At 36.7% G+C, this 27,724-nt stretch overlaps 1 protein-coding gene across 1 annotated transcript; it reads right to left on the bottom strand.

Moving 5' to 3' along the window:
* Positions 1 to 1,785: 1,785 nt before the first annotated feature.
* LOC109090683 (receptor-type tyrosine-protein phosphatase-like N) lies at positions 1,786 to 27,724 on the bottom strand. The gene is made up of 23 exons (XM_042763408.1): positions 27,211 to 27,724; positions 23,841 to 23,891; positions 20,684 to 20,794; positions 19,729 to 19,822; positions 17,642 to 17,795; positions 17,241 to 17,550; positions 16,651 to 16,776; positions 16,429 to 16,460; positions 15,881 to 16,161; positions 15,006 to 15,092; positions 14,799 to 14,878; positions 14,624 to 14,688; positions 7,530 to 7,739; positions 6,532 to 6,744; positions 5,991 to 6,138; positions 5,362 to 5,435; positions 5,125 to 5,202; positions 4,684 to 4,803; positions 4,429 to 4,595; positions 2,929 to 2,982; positions 2,767 to 2,831; positions 2,616 to 2,689; positions 1,786 to 2,534 (listed from the first exon to the last, which is right to left on the bottom strand). Exons 1-23 carry the CDS (start codon positions 27,281 to 27,283, stop codon positions 2,463 to 2,465), a joined length of 2,739 nt encoding a protein of 912 aa, XP_042619342.1. The 5' UTR covers positions 27,284 to 27,724; the 3' UTR covers positions 1,786 to 2,462.

Here is a 27,724-nt window from a genome sequence, read left to right on the forward strand (position 1 = left end):
TCAAATTTTGAGAATACAACTCAAATACAGCTGAGAGGCTTTGCATTATATGTTAAATCCTTTTTTGCTGGCTTCTACAATCCACTGTTCACTAGAAGCATGTCATTCTCAGATTTTTTTTTCTTTCTGTGTGATTGTTGTCATTACCAGCACATTCATATCATCATTCCCACTCAGATGTAAACCTCATGTGCATTTATTATGTTTTTCCTGGGCTTTTTACCTGACTCATTCTCCCTGCCATTACAGAGTCCGACTTCCAGGCCTTCACAGGCTGACCTGTGGCTGTGACCCCCTCTTACCCCCCCACCCGAGGTAAAACGTAGTGTAGACGTCACAGCTCTTCTCCCCATTTATAGTTCATTACCATTTGTGTTGTTTTTGTAATTATCTGAGAGTTTGCTGTTCCTGCTGTGGAGCCTGCAGTATTCCAGGAAAATATTCAACTTTACATGAGTCACTTGAACATAGAAAATACTTCAGAAGGGTCAGAATAACAAACAGTCCTCAGTTTTATTACTCGTAACACAACACACGAAACTGTGAGGCAACACTAATACTGGATTCATCCGTCTGCTCTTAACAGGTGAAGCGTTCCCTGGTGCTCTGCTCTCTCTTTCTGCTTCTTTGTCTCTCTCTCTACCTGGCACATCTTCTGCTCAGACCCTTTTCAAAGTTTTATTTGGGAAACAAACAAACAAAAAACCCAGGCAACACTACATAAAGGTCAAAAATGATGTATGTGTGTTTGTGTATGAATGTGTTCTCAATATCGGAGAGGGAATACTGGATTACTTTTTATATATTTAATTAAATTCATGGGCTGCATTGATCAAATATATGAACTAATATAAAAATTAAAGTGTCTTAAGGACAAAATAACATTTTAATAATGAAGGATTCAAACCTGCAATGAATGTATAGTTGCACTTAAAACGCTTTATTTAAGAATTGAAAATCTTCGTAACTTGATGAAGGTTTCTTATTTATTCAGAAGGGTTTCTTGTGTTTTAATTGAAACCTCTGCTTTTCATAACTCATTATTTCGCAGTGCTTTATACAACACTGTCCAGAAGTTTTGGGTCTGTAAGTTTTTAAAATGTTTTTGAAATCATCTTATTCTCACCAAGACTGCATGCAAAATACTGTTATAAAGCAGTAATATTGTGAAATACTATTATAATTGAATATAAGTGTTTTCTATGTGAATATATTTTAAAATGTAATTCATTCCTGTGATGCACAGCTGAATTTTCAGTTTCATTACTCCAGTCTTCAGTGTCACATGATCCTTCAGAAATCACTCTAATATGCTGATTTGAGGCTCAAGAACCATTCTTTTTCATTTATTATTAGTGTTGAAAACCGTGTTGCTGCTTAATGTTTTGTGGAAACCGTAACATGTTTTTATTCAAGATCTTTTGATGAATAGAAAGGTCAAAAGAACAGCATTTATTTGAAATTGAAATCTTTTGTAACATAATACGAGTTTACTGACCCCAAAATGTTTGAATGTAGATTTGCCAAGACATAAAGGGGTAATTTTTTTTTTTTTTTTGTAATTGTAAAGGTTAAGTGTGTCATTTCTGTGGCTTACACATGGTACCAAAAATAATAACTATTTACAAACATCTTCGAGGTTTGGCTAGCCTCATCGTCACCTGCGAGTGATGCCTTAACTACACAGTCAGTCTACAGTCAAAAAGCATTTTTCTACAGACAAACATATATCTTTTAATAAATGCATGGTCATAATGAAAGAGAGAAGCCACACACATCAAGCACTGCTGCTACACAGATTCACATTTAATTCAGAACCATTTAAAAATTATAGTCATATATATTTCTCTTTTTTATATTTTTCTACACATTTGCTACAGGAATAAACAAACAGAGCTCTCTGTGAATTATTTACAGTGATCACACGACATAAAGGCTGCACTAGACATTAAAGATGTGAAAGCACTGAAAGAAATTTGACAGGATCAAGAAGATGTTACAGATGCCTTTCAAGTACATTCCAATGAATTCAGTTCAGACATGACTGTGCATATATGGTCTCATGTTTGACTGCATGAGACATGCTGGGTTCTTTTGTCGTTTCTGTATTTGATACATGAACTGCATTTTTGGCCATGATAAAGAAAGCATTTTAAGAACAAAACCTGCATTTCTCAACATCAGACATTATATGTATATTTATAAAAAAGACAACATTATACTGTCAGTTTTCAGAAATTAAGATACTTTAAATCTGATGCTTGTGTGGAACGCAAATGTCTCTTAACACCACCATTGCTCCCTGAAGAATTTGGCCCCTGCAAAGCGTTTCCAGCATATGGAAAGCTTTCAGTCTTTTAAAAAGTGACAACATTCATATCTGACTTGTGAAAATGAGTGAGGTGTATGAAAAGTGGTAAGAGTATGTGAAAAGATGTAATAGTAAAACAGTAGGATGTGGCTCACTGAGGGAGGGCTTTCAGAATGGCATTCACTTCTTCTGCCACAGCTGTCAGGGCGAACTCAAACTGGTCCTGAAGAAACAATCAAGCTTAGTGCATGAATTCACTCTCACAATCACATGCTGAAATCATGGGAAAGCACTTTGTACATACCTTAGTGCGTACCATACTAGGTCTCTGGTCACGAATATGCTCCAGTGTGGCGGCAATGTCGATCTCCTTCACGCCTACAACAGACAAACAACCTATGAGCATCAGTGCATACATGAAATGAAACGGCTAGATAGAGGAACGAGGTGCTTACCTTTCGCCATGCGGTTAAGTACCATGTCAATAAGAATATAGGTGCCGGTTCTGCCAGTTCCATCGCTGTGTGAAACAGGAAACCCATTTAAATCTTTCATTTTCAATAACAGTAATATAAAACGCCCATTTAGTGAGCCTGAGACGTACTGTAGCTGTTTACCTGCAGTGCACAATGATTGGGCAAGAGCGTCCTCTGTAGCACTTGTTTACTTTTCTAAAAAAAGACAAAGGGAGGATAGAAGAGAGAAAGAAAATTAAAAGCTGAGCATGTAATAATGACCATAACAGTCAATTTGTCCATCCCTAAAATTTATTCTTCCGTTGACAAAGAGGACCTGAGTGACGCGTGAGGCTGGGGAAGGAAGGGGGAGAGAGGAGATGGAGCATCCATTAAGCCTCGCTCCTGCTGCACTCACACCTACCAATGATCATTTTTGTGACTATGCAACTGGACCCAGACTACTAGCTGCAAATCACAAAAATGACACTGGGAGATGTGCTACGTCCAGGGACCTAGCGATCTCCATCTGAGACTGAGAGAGTGACGGTGGGAGGATGAGGAGGAGGAGGAGAGAAAGGCAGGTAAAGCAGGGCCCGTGTCAAGCACAAATGGAGACGGTCCAAAGTGCAAATGCATTCAAGGGAGAGGGACGTGGAAGTATTGGATTTTAAGGTAAAGAAAACATCCACAGATATGTAGGGAATCCAAGTGTGAAGCAAATCCTCATTTTAGGTGAGGAAAAACAGTAGGGAAAGTATTTGTAATGAGACAGATATACATGAGACACTTGTGTGTGTTAGTGTCATTTGGGTTTAAAAAAAAGTTTATTTGATCATTTAAATAATGATAATTTGTTTAGTTTTCGATTCAAAACCATGTGGAACACCCTTTACCATACACTATCAAGAAGAAACTTTTTTTTTGGTATGTTTTACTTTTATTTCATTTTTGAATATTCTTTTAAATATTATATTTACTCATTACTTGGCTTTTTTTATGCATTTAAACACTTTTTATCTTAAACTATCAACAAGAAACATTTTGTATGTTTTTATCAACAACATTAAATATACATTTACACAATTAAATTGAATACTTATTGTGTTTATGCATTTTCAGAAAAACATAGTATACATAATTTGGAAAAATATCTTAGAAAACTTTGTATACAAAGCAATGACAGTAACAAGCCCATTTATTTGTTTCTAGCTGTTTCTGGCTGTTACTAAGTCAACAAATCTTCAGTACAGATTTTCACAGGTGCACCTGTAATTTAACAGAGTGCACACTATTAATAGTCTCACTCAGAGTTAATTTTGTGTTCAATATCAATGTTTATTCTGTAATTTTCCACCAATTTTACCAATTTTAAGAACATTATGTCACATGAATTCGGCATTATGTTCTCTATGAGAACATACTGAGCACAAGAGAGGCAAACAAATGCTGCCATCCCTCTGAAACTATCTCCAGATATTCCTTGAAAATCATTTGCACACTGTTATCTTTTAGTAAATGTGTTTTGCAATTTCTGTTTTGTCAAATTATTTCCTCATCTGAATTTTTTGAGGAGCTACTACCTGATGTGTGTGTAATCTCTTTGTAGTCCAATCAGAATGCGAGTTGCAAGTGTCAGGTGTTGTTGGGATGTGTCAGTACCTGCGGAAGTCCAGCAGGGGGCGCGTGGAGGAGGGGATGCCTTGTGCAGGCCAGCTCAGCAAGTGAAACTGGGTCAGAGTGCGCGTTTCCTGAGTCTGAACGTTCTTCAGGTAGAAACTACGAACCAAGAAGTCTTTACACCAGATGTGTTCAGATACCAGATTCACCTGAGACATACAAGAGACAAATAGGCAGTAAAGACTAAAAAACTACACACAAGGGACTTTTAGGGCAATAAAAGTGAATGTATCTCACCTCATAGATGTTGTATAGAGATGATCCCTCATCAGGCCAGTAACGTTCACATTGTTTCTCTCCATCCTCCACTAGAGCGGTCATCATCACTATTACAGTACAGCCGTTCTCCCATACCATCTAACAGATGCACCAAAACACAGTGTCAGTACACAATCACATATATAGGAGATGCATATTATATTTATTTTTATAGTTATTCTATTATTGTATAATTTATAACCATTTAGTAATATATTAGTAATTTATTTTTGTGATAGTCTTTTTCTAATATTAATTTAAAAAAAAAAATATATATATATATATATATATATATATAAAAACTATATATCATATATTATATATATATATATATATATATATTATTATTATTATTATTATTATTATTAGTTAAATCTAAATCTTACAATTTCATAATTACTCTCAACATTTGCACCTTACCTGCCAGAAATCAGCAATAGTGTGTGGTAAAGGTCCTTGAGTTGCAATATAAGCAGGTAAACGTGGATCATGATCAATCTGTGGGTAAAGATAATAAAATGAAGACCCTTTCCTGTGACACGATCACATTTACAGTTTTAATAGACAAACAAACAAATATTTTATTATCTAGCATATATATTAGTGCTAGCAGCAAGGACTTTATTTTGTAGTGGAATGAAGATTAACGTTTCTTACTATAGTGCTGGCATTTATGTAGTCCTCTTTTAAGGGGTTGACTTCTGCCTTTAGTTTCACTCTCGAATGGTCATCTAAAACATAAAATATTTTAATTAAACATACTGAAAATTACAATTTTGGTATACCAATATTTGCATCTAGTGTACAATACTTTTCAAAAGTTTGGGTCAGTAAGATTTTGAAAAAATCAAGACTGCATGGCTGCATTTATTTGCTCAAAAATGCACTAAAAACAGTGATATTGTAAAATATTATTGCATTTTAAAAAAAAATTGGTTTTTTGAAAATATTTCAAATGTAATTTATTCCTGTGATGCAAAGCTGAATTTTCAGCATCATTACTGCAGACTTCTGTGTCACATGTTCCTTTAGAAATCTATATAGTACACTGATTTTCTGCACAAGAAACAGTTCTTAGTATTAGTAATGTTAACAACTGTTGCTCTGCTTTTTGTTTTTCTTATAAAAATAGAAATTGAAGTATAAATCTTGTAACATAAATGTCTCAAAATTCAATTTAATGTGTCCTTGCTGAATAAAAGTGATTAATTTCTTACTGTAGTGTATATGGATGAGATCACTGAAATATATGTTGTTTTTTAAAAAAAAAGGCACATTGCTCTTACAGGGCACAAAGTCGGGATAGCGGTTCTTCTGCATGTTGCTTTCAGACTGGGCGATAGAGACAGAGCTCGGCTCAGCCTGGTACGAACACAGAGCCTCCCACTCTTTCCGCAATCGGTCCTTATTCTTCAGATGGTCCTCCATATATGCCTGAACAACAGAAATGGACTTCAAGCATTCCACTGACTGCTCATGAAATGCCTAGTTTGCTTCTATGTAATTCATAAACAACTTGACATGACAAAAAAGACTCCAGATTAGCGTTCAGGACACAACTTAATCCTCAGAATTTACTATTATAAGTAAAATAAGACAAGAAAACTCTAATAGTTCTTCTTTGCTAGTTTTGGGCATGTTTAAATATAGACTTGGTTTGTGCAAGCAGGTACTGCACCCTTTTTACTGATATGTGCTGAACAGTCAGAAACTGTAGTGCAATAATTAATTAGAGTATGTTTCTCACTTTTTATAGCACATAGAAAGATGCGGCATATTACACACACTAGCAAAGTAAAGTCTGAATTCTAATTTGTGTGTGTGTACCAGTATCATGTGTCCGGTGGAGATGTCCATGTTGGACTGTGCAGGCTCTTCGCTCCAGGACGGTGTGCTGCTGTGAGAGCTGGGACTGTGCTGCGGTCCATCGCTGAACTGAGACGACACACTGCTGACTCGAGATGTGTCGGTCCCCCGTCGACCGCCTGGCTCCGCACGCGTGAACGATGACTTGGCTGCCATGTGCTGGCGACACAGCTCCTGAGAGACGAGAGAAACCTTATCATCACTGTCTGAGCATTAATGTTTCAAATTACATTTTCAGATCAATAATCATCACTGTCAATGTACAGTTACCAATATCACTAATACTCAATGTCATATGAATGTAAATGCAATTACAGTGCTGATTATATGCCAGTTACACCTGATTAGGATTGATTCAACTGATCAAAAGTGACAATAAAGACATTTATAATGTTACAAAAGATGCTGTTCTTTTGAACTTTCTATTCATCAAAAACCTGGAAAACAATATGTATATATATATTAAACAGCACAACTGTTTTCAACATTGATGATAATTAAGGTTAATAATTAATGTCTTTAGCAGCAAATCAGAGTGATTTCTGAAGGATCATGTGACACTGAAGACTGGAGTAATGATGCTGAAAATTCAGCTTTGCCATCACACGAATAAAATAAATGTTTAAATATATTAAAATAAAAACATTTGCTTGAAATTGTAAAAATATTTCACAAGCAAAAGACCCCAAAGGCATTTCAGGCTCCTGAAAAGGTGATGATATTTTATTCATTATGCAATATTTCTGGTACTATATTACAATATTCCATGTGCCATCATATTGTTTTTTTCCTTTCTGTGTAATGTGTTTTTTTTTTTCAATTTTTGATTCTTTTAGGGTCATTCTATATATGTTTTTGTCCTGATTGCATTTTCTTTTTTTGGATGATATAGTAAATATATATTAATGTAGCTCTGTATCTTTCTCTTTCTGTGTTTTTGTGTGTGTTTAACATTGTACCTGGTAATCAAAGTGTGTTTCCGCACCGGCTTCTGGTCCCAGTCCCAATTTGCCAGAGGCTAACTGATGGGCGTGGTGCCGGAGACAGGCAATCACCAGGGCGACTAACAACACCGTGCCCACACATGCCATGGCGACCATTGTCATGATGACCCCACGCGAACCCTCCCCTACCCGTGTGGCCTGGGGCAAGCCACGCCCCTCGCTCCTCTATGATAAGGGAGAGAAACAGAAAAAGACATATATAAGAAACGTGAGATAACATAATACAAAAAGGACAATGGAACGCAAGGAAATTAAAATTAAAAACATTTCAGAGATCGCTTTCATCGCGCGATCAAATAAGGAAAGCATTTGTGTGGTCTCTCTGGCACAAGACAGTGTCTTCCCTACACTCTCTTGTCGCTCTTTTGTCTCTCTCTCTGTTTGTGTAAACAAGTCGGATGTCATCATCGACTACTAATTACCCTGGCAACCCAGACACACACGCACAGCCACGTGCCACCCTGAAATAATTAGAGAAAGTCACTGACCCGCCCGCCCCGCTGAATAATTACCAGCAAGTAAACAATTAAGGAAATCCCCCACACAATGCAGGGTCAATCACTCTGAGGGGATCTCTTGCACACTCTCATTTAGTCTATCCCATCTCTCTCCCTCCGTACTTACAGCACATCTAGAGAGCAAGAAAACGAACGGATGCAATGATTGTTGATGTCATGCAGCCGCCGTCCCAGCCCTCTGCCCCCGTGTCTCCAACCCCTGTCTGTTGGTGTTGCCATGGTGTCTGGGAGCCTCAGCAGGGGAGAACAGGCTGTAGCGCTACCATGGCAACAACAGAATGCTCAATGTAATCCATGGCCATCACAATGAGCAAAGGAAATGAGAGAGGAGAGCAGAGGAAATATGCTATTGTCAATACGCCTACATTATTATATTGAATAATATGTGGTGTTATCTACAGAAACCACCTTTGTATGTCATACTTACCGGCACATCTTTTTAATCCATGTGTATTCTAATCCTTACCTTTTGGGTGTAATTATTTTGGTATCTTTATGTGTTAAAGTATAAGATGCTGCTAAATATTTTACCACAATTACTCAAATAAAAGAGAATATCCTCTATACTAAAATAAATTGCAGCCTCTGTAAGACTTAAATACATGAACAGCTGCACTTGCTCAGGTACAGATATGCTTGATTTATGTCATTAATAACTATATCAATACTAAAATAAAATACAGCCTCTGTAGAACTTTAGGATGATTAAAAATACATAATCGCACAAATGCACTTGCTTGATTTATATAATTAAAAAACACATTTATACTAATTTTACACATATACATACATATAAATGTATACTACATTTATACTTATTATCTTGAAGTGCTACAGAAGCTGCTGTTTATTTTAGTATAAAATAAACTTCAGCTTCTGTAGGACTTCAAGATCATTAAAAATATCTAATCACACAACTGCAATTGCTCATATGAATATACGCTTGATTTATGTAATTAATAACTACATTTTCATTAATAACCAAATTTAATTTGACTTGTGTCCAGAATATCAATTAATATTTGGCATGAAAATAATTCTGAAAAAAGTACAGGGGATTATGAAAAAAAAGATCAGGAACTTTTAATTAATTTATTTCAGTTAAATTATATGCCTCTCATATCAACCAAAGCTGATCAAAGAAATACTGTCATTTAGTGCATAATGCTCAATATTTAATAATATTTTGATGATTTCAATTAAAACTATATGGCTCTCACATCAACCAAGGCTGATAAAATAATAATTTTAATTTAGTGTACAATCCTCAATATTTAATAATATTGTAATGATTTTAATGAATTAACCATTTTAAGAGTTTTTGTGAACAATTGCAAATTGACTGAATACAGTCTTTTCTAAACCATTTTTATAAATGACAGACCTTTACATCCATCGATATTTACTTTTCCACAAAAATATTCAAAAGACTAATTATCCCTTGAGGTATTAATAAAGTTGCAAACCAAAAAAAAAAATTAAAAATCTCGCCATGTGAAATAAAACAGGAAAGAATGCAGCATGAACTTTTAACAACCTATTCTTACGCTGGCTATAATTTTCACACAGGCACCCACTGGTTTTTCTGAGAAAGTGGAACAGACCTTTATGCTGACACCTCACCACCATCTCAACGGGCTCTGCAGCGCACAGACAGCCGTTAGAGCTGAGCTGGCAAAAGAAAAAGATTGAGTGAATGAGCACTTAAGTCTGACCACAAAGAGGTCAGGACGCTTTCCCTTCTTTTCTGTCCTTTCTCGAAATTCATCAACCATTTTCCCCCTCACACCCACACTCCCTCTCTTTCTCCTTCTTCGTCCCTCACACGTTTCATTCTGCCCCTCTTGTTCCCACTCAAATTCGGCCTTTTCTCCTGAAAAGCTAGAAGATTGTTCCGGAGGAAAGACTGAAGGACGTGGAAGGCGGGAGGGGGTGGTGGTTTTGAAGCAAGGGTGCGCGACTGGACGGAAGGACAATGGGGGAGGAGATAAAGGGTGTGGGGCGCCTCACCTGCTACTCCAGAGAGGCCCCGAAAGGAAGACTGACAGGCTTTTAGAATGGAGCACAGGAGCAGGCAGGAAAAATGAGCTGGTTTAGGACAAGAGGACAAAGGCCCCCCAAGGTCTGAGAGGGGCAGGCGGAGAAATGAGGAGGCAGAGAGAAAGCGGGAGAGAAGGCAACTGATCACAAGGAGAGAAAGCATGGTTACAGAGAACGAGAGAGGGTGATATTTGAGGAATAACCTCACGACATACGTAAAGACAACATAACACTCAGTTCAGCACATACTTTACATAAATGAACATGTTGCTACGAATACTAATGTGCATTTGAATCACAATAAGCTGTTGGCCGAGGAAGCATAATTCAAACATCTGTTCCTCAAGAAGCGGGAAAATAGGATTCAGGGTCCCAGGACCCCTCTGCCGTTCCCCATGACCCCGCTGACATCTACCGAGCCCTTTGACCTCAGCCACAAAAAAAAGGAGATACACACACACACAAACACACACGTATGGCTGTGTGTATGCTTGTTTGTTTTGGAAGATCCCAAGGGCAAAGATCACCAAGAGCTGCGCACTCTTAATCACAATAAGCAATTCAGGCACGGCCCAAGACGTCCGAGTCAGAAATGGAGCACCGGCCATCTCCGAGGCTCTCGGTGATCTGAGATTTCATCACTCCGTCTGTCCCATTATGTGTCTTCTGCTCCATTCACTCGCTGTGAATTGATTTCACAATTCAGCAGGACTCTGCTGTTATCTGATAGAGGCGTTCAGACTATGACTCGTCAGAATTCACATCACCGCCGTCGTCTCGCTGCTTTTATATTGCACAGCAGAAGGTCTGCGGTTTTCATTGAGTTTCCTCTAAAAAAAAACCTTTAGAGAGTTGTTTATAATGGATGATTTTTCTTTCTCTTGCATTTTTCAATACATTCCCACCAGCTGTTTTTTTTATTTTTTTATTTTTTTTTAATAATATTTGAAATAGCTTAACTGTTCTTTTGTAACCCTACTCTAGATGGAAACTAGAAAATTATCAAAAACTATAAGGGTAAGCAATAAAATGTATTTCAAGGTAACAAGAAAAATTTACATCCAGTTAATTCCAGTCACTAAATGAATGATTTTAGCAGTCTGTGATGATAACGTTTAATGCATTAAAACTTTTTTTAAATAATACCTAATTAGTACACGAAACCAAGAGAAATAGTATGAACTTAGGTGCACCTGCAATGACTACAAACGGATTACATCATCTCACTCATCCAGCCTGCTCTGCCCTGTTACCACAGCAACCGGTCCACCTGACATCACTATTCAAGATAGAGCACAACTCTTAAAAACAGCATTTAACAAAAACTAACAAAAACAAATATAAAAATAATTGCGCACACATTCGTAAGCATGCCAAGCTGAATAACACCGAAGATGTGAACTGAGATCAAATGCATTTGGTTTTAATTGTTATTTTAGTTTTAATTTCTAATGATTTTAAATCTAAGCATAATTTTTCCAAATACTACCAAATAGTAAAAGACACATATTTTTAGTTGTTATTATGGTAAGATTTGTTGACACAGATGCTAAAAAAAAAAATGTTATAAGTTTAAGAATAAATATTTGTATCAAATAGTTAGTTTACATATGTAGACAATTCAGTTGATAATCATCATAATTTATTTTTACCTCTGAAAACTGGAGAGAGAGAGAACAATGTAATACCTCCTTATAAGTTTAGGCTAGTGTTTTAGTCTAGTTTAGTGTTGTTTGGTAACTAGAAAGTAGAAGTTTGAGTAATCAATGTGCATTTGTTTTTCATAGATTTATGGAACTACGATATATATTGTACAAAACACTGACTTACACTTAAAAATACAGCATTATTTGCAACTGTGTCGTAGCTTTTAACTGTTATTTCAAGGAGTGTATGGGTGTGCAAAAGAGAAAAAAAGTAAAAAAAAATTGAGCTGTGATAATTTTTAAATGATGTATATTACTATTGCAATAGTTTTTACCTTTCTTTAACTTCCAAAAAGAAAGGAGAAAAAATATTCTGAAATATATATATATATACACACACACACACACACACACACATATATATATATATATATATATATACAAAATGTTCAAATTAGATTAATTAAATTAAATCCGATAAATCAGGAAACATGATTAATGGCATCAGTATGTTGATAAACTATTAAAGCGATAGGTATTCACACTATTTTTTACATTTAAGGAAAATATATCATAATCTCAAGCACATGCATCAAAAAAACATCCAAATAAATACACATCTCAGCATTTAAACACTACATAAACGCCTACAGCATCAGAAGATCTAGTATGAAACAGAACTCACCGGCACACATCTCGTGTGCTCTCCGGACGCTCAGACCTCTTTACATCACACGCGCCACAACATCACAAGCAGGACTGTCTTCAGTCTCACATTTTCAAGCCTCCTCAAAGTCCAAGCATCCACGGTCGGATGACTTAAACAAGCATCAAACAAGCACTTCAAAGCCAGCGTTAACATTTCAGAGCTGAGAAACCAAAACGGAGGGAAAAGAGTGGCATACGTGTAGTGCCGGAGCGAAAAGGTAAATGAGTGAAAATAAATGGGAAGGATGAGAAAAGGGAGGGGAAAGAGAGAATGTGCCTCCCCGAGAGCTGTGTCCCACTCGTATGAAGGCCTCGCTGCCTCTCAGCCCCATTCAACCAATGCCGCCACTTGTCACATCAAATGTCGTTGCCGTAGCGACAGCTCCACATGTTGCTGATGGTGAAATGGTGGGGTGGGGGGGTGGTAATGATGCCCTGGATAGGTCGTCCGTGAGAGAGAAAGAGAGGAGGGAAAAAACGGGCCGAAATCAACAGGAGCAGGAGGGGGTACAACGAATGGAGTGTAAGGAAAGTGCCATGGGCCCAAAAAGGGGTTTGTAAGTAATATGGTTTGGCAAGGACACAAACACTGAGTCTTCACATCTGGAACAACCGTACAACAGAAGATATATGAGATCGCTCAAGCTGGGGACAATACGGGTAACGCACCCTGCCAAAGTGTTTCAATTGACACAACTGATAAATATGCTTAAAAATGGATTTATTATATTTTAAGCTGAAAAGGATTTTCAGGATGTGCCATCCAATAAATATAAAAGTCCTAGGATACATTTGAAAACATTTTCTCAATTAAATTAATAGTTCATCCCAAACTAAAAACTTGGTCATCATTTAATCACACTCATGTTGTTCCAAAACTGCTTAAACCACTAACATATCATAAAAACTAAACAATACAATTTAAGTCAATGGCTACCGTAAACAGTTGCTGGTCCCCATTGACTTCCATAGTATGAAAAAAAAAATACTATGGAAGACAAAGGGGACCAGCAACTGTTTGGTTACCAAAATTCTTCAAAATATCTAAGGTTGAGTAAATGATGAAAGAATTTCCATTTTTGGGTGAATTATCCCTTTAATAAGATTTCAGCGCAGTCTCAGTGGGAGTGCTGAAACGGCATTGCTGTGTATGTCACTGTGGGATTCATTAAAGAAGTAAAGAAAGAGACTCACAGAGAGAGAAAGAAGCACAGAGAGACAATACAGCCTAAGCATTTATCCCCATAAAAGGCGGACAAAAACAGTCAGGTGCAAGCAGGTCTCATTACTGAGGCAGAGAGAGAAAATTATAAGATAAAGGAAAGGGAGAGCACGCACACACACACACACACACTCACTCACACACTCATACACCGTGCACTTCAGAGCAAAGAAAGTGTCACAGCCCACAATAGAACAAGAAAGAATAATTAAAAATATGAGCAGCCGGATGCAACAAAAGACATTATTCTGCATTCAAGGGTCTGCAACAGCTGTACAAAGTGAAAGGGGAGCGAGCGAGGGAGAGCAGAACGCCTCAATATGCACCGAGCACAAAAGCCACCCAAGAAAGTGGGGGAGCGAGGGAGAAAGGGATGGGGAGGGGTCAAAGGCAGAGGTAACAAAAAGAGTAGGGCCAAAAGAATGGCAGAGGGGAGAATGGCAGGGGACAAGAAGAGAAAGAATGAGTGAGGGAGAGAAATGAGGCACAGTGGGAAAAAAACGCAGGAGGATTTGAGACGAGGGAACGGTACAGTAGGGACAGTTCGAGATGAACGGTGACGATTTCAAAAACATTTCATTTCAAATGCCCTCCTTGTTCGGTTCAGTATTAAATGCCAAAGTGATTCATGAGAACCGGGAATTATATCTCGGTACGTGATCTGTACATAATAGATACAGGACAAAACTGTAGAATCTATTAATTTCAATGAGAACGTTCCCTGTTTGGTTGATGAGGGTGGTTCTGCAGAGAATAGTGACCTGTGTGGCCAATTCTGTTGCTGACTGACAAGAGAGAGTGGCTCATTATACCAACCAGTTCCCATAATTGCTAATCTATAGACCTGCTGATCACAGTGAACGTGTGGGTTTTGCGGGTTGGTTGGAAGACATTAAAAAAATGGGATGAGCATACCTCTCCCACTCCAGTCTGGATGATTTTCAATCCTGTCTCACCCTCAAGGAAATTCTTCTCAGCTACTGCAATGTAAAGGCAATGAATGCTGGTGAATTAATCAATAAGTGCCTGCTCATTCTTTTTTTCCTTTTCATCAAAAATAACGGTCCAAACGAGAAGGCTTGTCACTCACCGGCTTTATTGGCCACATCCTCCGCGCTGAGATTAAGAGAGTTCTGTCGGATCCTGAACGTCAGGGCTGAGCCCACCACGCTGCAGACATGAGCAGAGACAAACGGCCGATAGATCGCGTTTTCTTTTATTCACTAATCTATCAGTCTCTCCATCCATCCAGCAAGGCACACACACACACACACACACACACACACACACACTTTACCTAATGTTGATGAAACTGCTCGTGGAGAGATGGATTCTCTCCGCCAGCGTCTCTAAGAGTTTCACCCCATCATAAAGACCTAAAGGACTGGAGGGAAAACACAAGAAGACATTCATTTGTTTTATTGTGAGCATTCAGCACAAATAAATTCAATTAATTTCAAGGAACATCCAGCTATATTAACAAAAATACATCAGCAAATCATCAGAAATACACACCAGACTATTTTTTCAAAGGTCTCAAAGTCTTACATAAGTCTTTGAAAATTCTAGGAAATTCTATCATATAAAAAAGGGAACAATAAATTGGAGAAAACTATTTCTAATTTAAAAATTAAATTGATATATAGATTAGATAAACCTTGTCGTACATTTTTATAAAAACCATTCGGGACTTTTTTCTTGCCATTTCCAGTCATTATAAAATACATTATTTTAAATAATATAAATAATAATTGTATAGCAGTTTGCTGATGAAATATTTTAGAAATAAACAAAATTTATATTAACTACAAATATGCTTTTTAATGACAATTTCCTGCTATTTTCATGTTTTCCATAACAATGGGAATACTGTGCAATTGAAATGCTCATTATTCTGTTTCATTACATTCATTACTTTTAAGGCAGAAAAGAAAAACTGTCCAACAATTAAAAAACAGTCTTTTCACTATACTCTGAGACAAAAAATAAGTTATGAAATAATACTAATACTAGTCTAATACTACAAAAATTGTGTTTTTTGGGTAAAAACTTGAGCATGGATGACTGTGTCTAAAATGATCAGGCATCTGCCACCAATAACTCCAACTCAGTAAATTTCAGGTGAATGAACTGTACAGCATAAAAACCCTATGAAGTTTTAGGAGCTCCTACCTCTGATTAGTGACAATGTAGCCATATTCCTCTCTGGTGTTTGTCCCATCCTTAGGGGTTTTCAGGATGTTGGTGATTTTCTCTTTTAAATCCAGGTCTTTTGCTGACAGGGTGGGCCCCACAGTGTCCCCACTGTCTTCCTTAGGCACAGTTGCAGGGGCTGGTGTGGATGGGGGCTGAGTAGGGGCCCGCTGGTATGTTGGGGTCGAGGGCAGAGCTGAAACAGGTAAGGGGGGTTTCGCTCCTTTTTCTGTCACTTTATCACTGCCTCCTACAATTGTCTGTCGAGGAAAACACAAGCGTTGTGCGTAAAGAAAAAAGCACAACATAGTACAAATAATTCAGTTTTTTTAAAACCTGAAAATGCAATATACAGCTAATTAATAACTCGTTTAACTCCTTTATCATGCTCTCTGATAGGTGGCAGTGTTTTTTAAATAATTAGATGACTCACTCAACTATGCATTAAAAGCAAAACAAATCTTGGTGAAAGTGTTACTTTCTTTTAACATTTAGGCGAATAATTAAGACTGCAAATCTGCGTATACCTCTTTTACCGTGACTGTCCCTGGGGATTGATCTGAGGAACACAAAGATAAGAAAAAACATCACACAGTGCTTTTGTCCCACAAATAATCTATAAAAACTGAGGGATGCATAAGACCTAAGGATGTCAATAAAATGTAATCATACGATTCAAGCAGTGTGATAATGTATATGTCTGAATGCATGAGGTAAGTACATTTGTGTGTTGTGATGTCACTCTATACCTGCATTCTCCATGTTTTGTAGCAGCTGTAACACTAGAGTAAGTCTTTTTATCTGCTGAGGGCTCAGGTCCCGTGGGTCCACCCCAAAACTCTTTAACAGGGTGGCCAGCTGTGCCAGTGTATCATCTATAACACAAATATTAACATGCTGAATGAAATGAAAACATCAGAACACACCCTCACTAACAACTGAAAATTAAAATGCATATTCACACTTAATAAAATGCTACATTAACACGTTTATATATCCAAAGCAACTTACATTGGATTCAAAATACACATTTTACAAGTTTAAGCATTTTCCGGGTTTTTAAAAAACATGATCTTGGTGTCACTAGCACCAAAAGTTCTACTATTTTAGGTACAGGAATCCTAGCCCTGAGTTTTGCAAAAAAAAAAAAAGTATCTTATTATACTTGCTCTCTAAATCTGAAAGCAAACAAGTTTATAATACACATCTGTTCAAGCAAGATACAACCAACAGCTCCAAAATATCATTTTATTCCATCACAAACATGCAGAGTTGATTTGTTTACTTTGACAACCTCTTAAGGGCACAACATTTGAAGCATCCCAAAAAAAGTACTCACCATCAAGTCCAGCAAGAGAGCTGTAGTCCTGAGGGGTTTTCTTGTTGTTGCGCTGGGCTGAGCTGGCCTGTTCCTGTAGGGTGTAGTCCTCTCCATATTCCAAAGGGAAGTCTAGCTCTTCATAGTATGGGGCAGCAGGGAGGGCTGCTGCCCCCCTGTGGCGGAAAGAGGGTTGTGAGGAGGAGAGGTAGAGAGAGACGGCATCTTCCAGGAGCTGACGGTCTCTGTCTCTTTGCTGGGCTCCAGCTCGAGAGCGGGGTCGCTGGTATCCCATGCTGGTGTGAGGATGGAGAGAATGGGTCATGTCCTCCTGTTAGGGAACAATGAGAGAAATGAATATAAAAAGATAAGATAAATCTGTTTGATTTTCTATGCTACTTTAAAAAATAAAAGAGCCTTACTTGTAGGTATGAGTATGGGTCCATTGGAAGGGCTTGCATCCGGAGCGAGGAGGACTGGTGGGGGTCTAGGACCATGTAATTCATGTAGCTCTGAGCTGGACCAGGTTCAGTATTAGAGCTAGAATAGACCTTCTTAGCTGCAGGCTGTGGCGGCCTAAATAAAATTCAGTCGATTACATTAAATCTAATAAAAGGGATCAAACATCTGAGGTCTGAGAGACCTCTGAAATCAAGTTTTCCAGCAGCAATAACGCACACTCAAAGATGACTGAAAAATAAAAAAATACTTTCTCATCCTCATGCTGTTTCAAGCCTGTCTGACTGTCTTTTTCTTGTATAACACAAGGAGAAATTCTGAAGAATGCTTTTTTCATTCATATAAATAGACCTTTCAAGCAGCATAAAAGTATTATAGATCTTTTAAATAAGTAGAACATACAGGTCTGTGTGCAGCATCTAAGAAGTCTTCAGAAGCCATGAAATAGCTTTGTGTGAGAAACACAACAATCTTTAGTAGTAAGTCCGTACGCATTGATAATTTTAATATCCGTTGGAGTTGTGGTACTTTCTGACTCTCTCACACTTTGCTTTTTGTCGAGTGACTATTAACCTATACAAACTTTTAAAAAAGGGGGACATAACACACAGTTTCACCCTACCTTTACCTTACTGCAGGTTTCGCCGCAGTTTCAAAGAGAAATGTTCACTGAGTGGTTCTAAAACACTGGTTCAATTCGTGAACCCTGGCATGTTTTTATGACGATGAAATAGCTACGTATTGCTGTGTTTTTATTATGTTGCTTCTGATACGTATTACAGTGGTTCAGAATTAAAATATCCTGGGACTGTTGCAAAAAGTTAATGCTCTATCGCTTTGGAAATATGCCCTACACCAAACCCAACCCTAAACCTACCCAATAGTGTTAACAAATGCAAAACCGATATAAAAACGCATTTGCTGATGAAACTGTGCCATTTAAACTTCCTTATATGCAGTTTGAACAGCTTTTTCGAGCCGTGGTTACACAGGATTCGAACCGGAGCTCCTCGCTATCGAAAGCCAATAGATATAAAGCTGGATGTGTGCGATGCTATCGTTCAAAAGCACAGTTTTCAAATCTTCCAGCATATTAATATTGTTCTGAAGTCATAACATGATTTTCTTTAAGTAACTGTGCGAAAATTATGCTTTATTAATCGAAACTCTGTAAATTTGTGTGAAAAGGAATAAAAGGTGTCAGAGTTTTACTGCCTGTAGTGTTCATTTATTTTGGAAACTGCAGTGACGTACTTATTGGTAGCCTACGTATTTCGCGTCTTTCTAAAAAGTGCACCCAGGTACATTTATGCCATGAAACAATGGAAAAACAAATTGCATCCTCTGTTCTATACTAAAAAATAAAAAATAAAACAATGGAAAAACAAATTGCATCCTCTGTTCACGTAATACTGGGTTATTTGGTAAGCTAAACAAGGTTATCTTGCTTTTCCGGGAGAAATGCCCATATAAGGAGTTCCACCCTTCATTACGTCATGAAGAGCCAAGCTCAAAAAACTCTCCGAAACTTCTACAAAACTGGAAGGAGTATATTATACACAGAAAATCATTTCGTTTTTTGAAACTTTGGCCATGTTTAGCACGAGAATTGAACTCTTTAAAAGAAAATCTTGACATCCAAGCTAACTCTACTTTGACAATTCATGAGGGAAGTGGTGATTCATGAATGAAATATTCTGTTGAATCAAATGATTTTTCAAATGAATTGATAAAGTTTTTCAACAGTCTGAAAAAAATTATTAAAGAATCGGACTGATCCGGTCATCCATTACCAGCTAATTGAAGAGAACAATTTAAAATTCACAAAGCTATTATATGAATCAACAAACTTAGAACATTGTGCACTTTCATGATACTCTTATGGTGCTTTGGAGCTCCAGAATCCATTAACTGTAACTGCACAGAAAAAATTACCAAGGGAAAAAAAAAAATGTTCCACTAAGGAAATAAAGTAATACAAGTTTGGAACAATATGAACAATACTATTCCTTAGTTTAAACTAAAAGCATTGTTTGTTCCTGGTACTCACTGTACATTCTGGACCTTCTGTGTGCGTGTGTGAGGAATATGGCTCAGCTCCTTTGCAATGATGCGCTGGGTGATTTCATCCTGCCAGGAGAATCCTGTTCACAAGCACACAAATACACACATCAGCACAAACAATGTAAGCATGGACTTGTAAAACAGTACTAAACATGTACAGTAGTACTTACACCACAGTACATGACTTGCCAGAGTCTTTATTTCAGGAGTGAGTCAGCTTGCATTGTGAGTGTACTTTTTCTTGAAAACAAGTCTGAAACCTGAGATACTCAGTCCTGTCTGCAGTGCTTTGTTTGTTTGCCTTTAGTCTCTCCTAATCCTAATGGATAATTTATTTCTTCATTATTTCATTTGATATTATACTAAATTATTCTATATTATACTTTTGATACACCTTGCACACTCCATTAGATATAGCAGCGGATGACAGTACTTCTATTGCAAAAACTGGTAATATAATGAATCAGAAAATAAATGAAGTGTTAAATATTAAAACTGCAGGAATTGTTTTGTTGTCAGTACCATAATAAAATCAATGTAATGTAATGCAATGTATCCTGACAGATAAAATGTTTATTTACAAACTTTTTTGTATATAAATAATTATTTATTTCTTTTATTTTTATTTAAAATCAGTGAAATGTAACAAATTAACAAACAAAAATGATGTTGTTAGCAAATTGTTTAAATACATTTAGCACATTTACATTTGAATGTTTACGTCTAGGCAATGAACACGAGTAACAGGAAGTTAAAAGGCAACGGATAGTAAAGTTACCAGCTATTTACTGTCGCGGGATACATGATTTAATGCTGGATTATTATTCATTGATTTGTAATCATATTTGCATTTCCTAATTTTCCATATTTTCAAAAAATAAAAAGCACAAAAATAATAGCATTACAACTGCAAATGTGTGTATGTGTGTGTGTGTGTTTACCCTGAATCATCAACTCTTTGAGCACTTCCTGCAGTCTCTGAAGAACAGGAACAGAGACCTGGTACTGAACCTGGTCATGTCTGGAGCTCCAGCACTGTCCAAAGAGCTTGTCTGTAACACATACAAACACAAACCATTCATATCTAGAAGACTGAATACAAAATCTGGAAAGGAAACCTCTTTTAAAATAACATAATATAATAATATTAAAATAATGTTTTAATGATGCAAAAAAATAGAAACACATCTTCTCAATATTATTTTGAAAAGTTACTGATGTCAGTATAAACATTAAAACAATAAAATATAAAACATCTTAAACACTCGTACATAAATACGGTGTGACTACGAACCACATTAAAATGTTGCAAACAAAATAACCCATAAGTGAAAAATGAGCCAGTTTCTTGACTAATAAACACCCATAACATATTCAACCCACCCCACACATACACTCACATCCCACACATATACCACTGACTCATTCCTGACTAAAAGGTTTAAAAAAAGCCCTTGATCCCTTCACGCAGATGAGCTCTAAACATGAACCCGTCCATTTTCTATATCTCAGAGCAGGTCTATCCATGAACATGACTCACAGCTATTTATAGTCCAGATGGAGATGTGAGAGCACTATGGGGGAGACAGACCAGTTGCCCCGGGGCATGGAAATACACAGTACATTATTACATCGCAATAGAAGTGACCCCGGAGAACTGATGTCACATCATCACTTCAGCAAAAGAAAGATGTACAGTAAAGGAGTAACACACACAACACAAAATTATTTTCCTCCTCTCATAATATATACATGAATATTCATAACAGACTAGTTGCTGCATTTTTATTTTGTTTTATGGCTGACTATACAATGGTTAAGCAGCATAGACAGACACATACATGCATACAAGCTACATACATAAAAAATTAAGAATTGTTTGTTAGAATCTATTTTTGAGCAAATGCCTACAGTTAAAATGACAGAATAAAGGATGAAGTGAAGGCTTTTGGAATCTCTTTTTTTTCCTTTTTAATAAATGTCTAACTGAGGTTTATTATATCTTATGGAAGCCTTTTTTGCCATGGAATAAAAAAATTGCGAATGTTCAGAATTCAGAATTATAAGAATTGTGCGATTCAAACTCAAACTCAGTTCATGTGAACTGGGAATTGTGAGGAAAAAAGTCTGACTTCTGATTTTATATCTCAAAGTTCAAACTTTGTTTCTCGCAATTCTGAGAAGATAAGATTGAATAGTGAGATATAAACTCAGAATTACGAGAACATTTTTAGAAATCAAACAGTACAAGCACAAGCACCAGAGGATGTTATATAAAAGGTCGGTGAATAACTCCTAGGATAACTCCTTTTTTCCCACTATCTCTAAAGGTCGTGTCTGACATATTCAGTGTAATACAAACACCTGACTTTCAGTGTTCCATTAATTTTAGACACTGGGAATACAGAAGTCTTGACCCTAAACAAAACTGCTTTTCACTAGAAAAAAAAGAAAAGAAAAGCTTATTTATACTCTGTTCCATTAATTTTAGACACTGGGAATACAGAAGTCTTGACCATGAACAGCAACCCAAGACCCAGCTAATCGTCAATGCATTTCAAAGAGCTCCTCATATGTGTGTAACCTCCTTTGAATTTGCAGGTATGCGTGTGGGTATATATGTGCGTATGAGTGTGTCTGGATGCACGGCAAAGACGTGAGTCTGTGCGTAAGCACCGGGTAGTGAGTCATCAGTGATTCTGGGGGTGTACTCCCAGCTTCCTTTGGCTTGATGATGTCACCGTTACCAAGGGGATGTGGAGCAGAGGTGGGAGGGACTTGACGGTGAGAGAGAAGAGCAGGTGACAGAATACTAGTGATACATGGCTGTGGAAATACGTACACAGGTAAATCCCTGAGAGGAGTACAAAATAGCAGACGGAATGTGAATGATTCCAGTTTGGAATTTTCAGGTAATTGAATTCAAACACACACACACAAAAAAATGGGGCCATACCAACACAGGAAGGAAAAAATACATAGTAGGCCATGACCAACATAATGTCTTTCTAAGGGGTTTAAAAGTCTGAAACCACATAATTTTTATTTAATACTAAATTAACAGAAAGGATTTAGGATTTTGCCAAGCAAATGAAAAAAAAAAAATCTGCATGAGGATTAAAATTTCTTCTGCATTATTTTTTCAAGTTACATCAGATGTTTTTTGCTTCCAGTAATATTTAAACAGACGATCAGATGTTTTTTGCTTCCAGGAAGCACAAGATGCTCTTTGGATCATTTTCAAATCATACTGGTTTTACATCAAGTTTTACACAAACTTGTGGAGTTTGTGCAGCTGAAATTTGTTTAATTCATTTTTTATTTAACTTTTCATTCAAATTGTTAAACCAATAATATCATTTGTAATGAAAAAAAAATGGTAGCACTCCCATTCTTTAACATTAATTATTGCAGTAATGTTTACTACCAATGAGCATTTTTTTTTCTTCATTTTTTACAGTATTTATTCATTTTTGTTATCATTAGTTAATAAAACACAACTGTTCATTGGTAGTTCATGTTTGGTCAGGTCCATTAAATAATATTAACAAATCCAGCTTTTCATTTTAATAGTGCATTAGTGAATGCTGAAATTAACATTATCTAGGATTAATAAATGCTTTAGAAGTATTTTTCATTGTTAATTCATGTAAACTAATGTTAACAAATGAAACCTTATTGTAAAGTGTTACAGAAAAAAAAATATTAATTTAGAAAATAATGCAAAATACAAGAATTTCCAGATTTTTGGAACCCATTGTATCTTCATGTGGACATCTATGTAAAATACTTACACAAAGAACACAAACATCCGCCTTACACTATCTTCATTAATGCTGACTAATATGAAATGAGTGAAGCGAAAGTTCCTGCAGTGTAAATTATTTAGCTGTGTGCATGTGTCTCTTGTTGCGTCGTAGCACTAGCAGGATGTAGCAGAGCTGCGGTGTCAAGTGATGATCCGGAAATCACGATTAGATCATCAAGAGCAAGAAATACAGAGACAGGACGCCGAAGATAGAACAACTTCCTTGTTTCTGAACATAAGATGTACTGTATCTACGCCATATGATATTGTCTCCTTCTTGTGATACTCACCATCAGAGCAGAACTGCTCCCTAGAGCACAGCCTCTTCTCAAACAAACAGCCTGTATAAAAGAGACAGAAAGAGAGAAGAAGAGGAGCAGTTGAAAACAGAATAAAAAAAAAATTAAATTAAATTGACAACTACTGAAAACCTCAAAGTATTTTTATGAATGGAGATATAGTATAGACTTTTTTTCAAGTGATGTCTAAGTGACCTTTCCTTCACCAACACATTCATCTCAGCCATAAACCAATGTGTCAAATCTGTCTTTCCAACTTTCTGACTCTGGTACTAGAGTTATAGCTTAAAAACACAATCCGAAAGCATATAAACAATATTGAATCAAAGATAAGAATCATTCCTCCATGATGACCTATGACTGAAGTAGCTAGTTTCCCCTAAGCTGTAGAACTGCTGTGTGGGCAGATAGAATGAGGAGAAAAACACAGCTGATCAAATAAAAAGAAACCATATCTGCCAGTGAGCATGACCTGGCTATGCTTAAGTGTGTATATGGGTGTGTGTATGTCTGGAAACTCTCGGCTGGCCAACAGCACCACTGTCAGGGGGTCAGGGTGTGTGTGGTGAGTCCGGCTGGCCAACAGCACCACTGTCAGGGGGTCAGGGGTGCAAGAGTCAGGCTGATAAAGCTGGAGAGAATAAAGTAGGCCTAAAGTGGCCAAAATACTGATTTAGACAGTTAAAAACATTGGGCTTTTTGGTGAACAAAAAAAAATAAATCTAAATGAAATTATAAACCAGATTAGGGCTTTTCACATGTGGACTTAATCCCAGATTATCGTAGTTATAAACTGCTTATTTCGAGGCTTGTCGCAAACGAGTTTTTGTCCAAAAAATCCTAGTGTCATTTAACTGCTCCCGATCAAGACGCAGCGTCCCTGAACTCAAATCGTAAATATCAAACATGATTGATATAGACGTTTCATTCTTAACTAAATCCGGAAAGTCCATTCAGGAAAAGCAGTGAGTAACACCGCAAATATTCAAATATTTTATTATATTAAAAAAACTCTTTAGACTGCAGAAATATTATAAATTTAAATAATCAAAATATAAATAAATATATATTACTAAAATTATAGACAATAATAATAATAATATGATATTATATAGGCTCCCATGTTATTATTATTATATAATATGATATTATAGCTATAATAATATAATACTATAATCTGTTAAAATGTGAAAATCGTCTAGTAGTGTGTCCCAGGCCTCGTTAGCAACAGACAACAAGTCGCGTGCTTTGGATCACAAAAACACCGCTGTCCTCAGCGTTTGAGGGGAAACATGTCAAATGATGACGGAAGCTTTTTTATTATTATTTTTTTGTTTCATTCAGACCTTTAAAGTCCGTAAAGTCCATTCAGGAAAAGCAGTGGGTATATTAAAATATGCAAATATTCAAATATGCTATTATATTATAAAATTATATAAAAATAATATGATATTATATAATATTATAATACTATAATAATATAAAAATGTGTATAATATATATATATATATGTATGTATATATATAGTTTGGGGCGTGGCTACTGTAGCTCAGCCAGAGTGTGTTTAGCCGGTGTGGAAAAAGAAATTCAGATTCCATCACAGAATTGCAAGCCAATATTCAAAGACTTGACAAAAGACACAGAAGGTATGATAAACTTCAAGTCAAAAGTATTCCTAATATGTTGGACCTTTTATTAAAAGTAGCCAATATTACCTGTTGATAAACCTGTGTGAAACGTGATTCAGTTTCCTCGGGATTTAGAATGATCCATGGTTAACTATTTCAAGTGTGAAAAGCCCTATTATGTGTTAAATAAATAAATAAATAAACGTTTGCTGCACTGCAAAACAAGCTCTCATAATACTGAAGAGTGAAGGTTACTGAACACAATTCTAACAAACAGTTATTTTTGAAACACTCCAGTTTACGTTGATCAAAATGGGAAGTGTAAAGTTTGCTCTTTATTTACAGCTATTTTCCACCAGGAACTTGTGAACTGCTGATTTAGAAATAGAACAGTATGTGATGTCAACCTCTCATTTCCACTTTCCATTGATGACTTATCACTGATGACTTTACTCATGCCGGATTAATGATTAAAAGTGCACGGGAATCTTGTAAACAACATAATGAACAACAACTACCACCAGAGTTTAGTCTCGGACATACACGGTGCAATTATAAATGTGTTAAGATTATAAGCAGTATATTTGCACAAAATAATCCAAACAAGTTGTCTGTGTAATAAATTCATATCAGGCTAAAGCAGCAACAACTTTAACTCTAACAAAGACCCTGTTAGTCAATACATCAAAATTACCCCTTGAAAATGAGAGGAAATGTTATGGTGAATGAGACAAAACTCATGCTTGCCAAGACTGCAGAAATATTATACATTTAAATAATCAAAATATAAATAAATAACTAGATATAGTATACGCTTTTATGGCACTGCTTTTATTTACACAGAACTAAAAGCAGCATCTGAGTCGGTTTAGAGCAGTCTTAACCAGGCAGTGCAAAGTCAGCTACTGAAAATTCATACCATTCATAACTGTCAATAGTAAACACAACTGCATGAACAACGCACGAACAATATGAAATCCCAACAACCTCACGAAAACAATCGTCCATTAAACAAACTGCGAGAGTGCAATCGAGAGACTGTTGATCAAGCAGAAAATGTAGTAGATGACACTATATATTACAAAAATATTTGCAAATGGGTCACACATCCAATGTCGCCGACGTGTCGCTAAGGATACAGAGAAGAGTTATTCCTATTGGTCAGAGCAGGGAAGGAGAGTAAAGAGTATTTCTGTTAAGCAGATAATGCTTGCATAGAGGAAGATGACATATATTGGATGATATATGCATGGCATCCAATAAAACATAAAGTGGATAGATGCTTTCAAAATAATCAAATATAAAAATTGACCCTCTCCATGGTGCTGAAATGATGCTCTTCACTGAACGACTGCTTCCTCGTCTGTCCTTCCCCACCAGTTGCATGATAAAGCTAAAATCACTCACATTTACGTCTATAACACTTTTGATGCATGTTTAGGGGGAGGAGTGTCCACAATGGCATTAAGAACCAAACACAATATGCAAATCTTCTAAAAAGTTATTTTAAAATAATGGCACGTATCTATATGAAACCATCTTAAATATCCCATATGTCACATAATACACTACACTGTCCACGAATAGAAGCATTTGTTGTACTGTATGTAAATAAATGTGGCCACATTTACAGGCCTAAACAACCACACCAATGCACGTCTGTGCACAATGAAACTGACATTCTTTCAATCGATTTTCACGATGTTTTCTTTTCTAGCGACATTAATACCTACCGTATTTGCCTGTCAACCCAAGCTGGCAGAATACGGACATCAAAAACAGGGCTCTCCATACTCGTGGATGCATCGTATTAACTATCCACGGGACTGAAGACAGCACGCGTGGTTTTATCGCCCTCCGTCAAGAATTTAAATCCACATTTTGTCTGTCTGTGCCGCAGGCTTGTGCTAAACGCTCGTAGCACAAGTGATGGACGCGTCAGGTGAGTCAACTTAACTGTAGGCTTTCGTTTTTAGGCAGTAATAAACACACAGAGACATTAACGAATGGACTGAATTTCTGGTGCGGATCTGGAGCGGGAATCACGATCTTCCTTCATCGATGTGGCGGGGACCCGCAATTACGTCATAGAGAGACCAGGAGGTTTGTGAAGAGTCTTACATGCAAAATGAAGGAAAGAGGCTAGAGCCTATACATCTGGCTCCTGGTTTATCTATGAAATGAAAGACTGGGCAGGATGCGTGGCTGTCTGTTAGTAGCACTGACTGCAGAAGATGATGAAATCCT

Source organism: Cyprinus carpio, chromosome A9 (genome assembly GCF_018340385.1).
Source record: "Cyprinus carpio isolate SPL01 chromosome A9, ASM1834038v1, whole genome shotgun sequence".
Lineage (NCBI taxonomy): Eukaryota > Metazoa > Chordata > Actinopteri > Cypriniformes > Cyprinidae > Cyprinus > Cyprinus carpio.

Coding starts and splice junctions, on each gene's coding strand:
- LOC109090683 (XM_042763408.1), bottom strand. CDS start 27,283: ATGCATCCACGAGTATGGAGAGCCCTGTTTTTGATGTCCGTATTCTGC. Junction 4,804..5,124: donor CTATTGCTGATTTCTGGCAG/GTAAGGTGCAAA, acceptor TGCATCTGTTAG/ATGGTATGGGAGAACGGCTG. Junction 2,832..2,928: donor CCAATCATTGTGCACTGCAG/GTAAACAGCTAC, acceptor TGTTTCACACAG/CGATGGAACTGGCAGAACCG.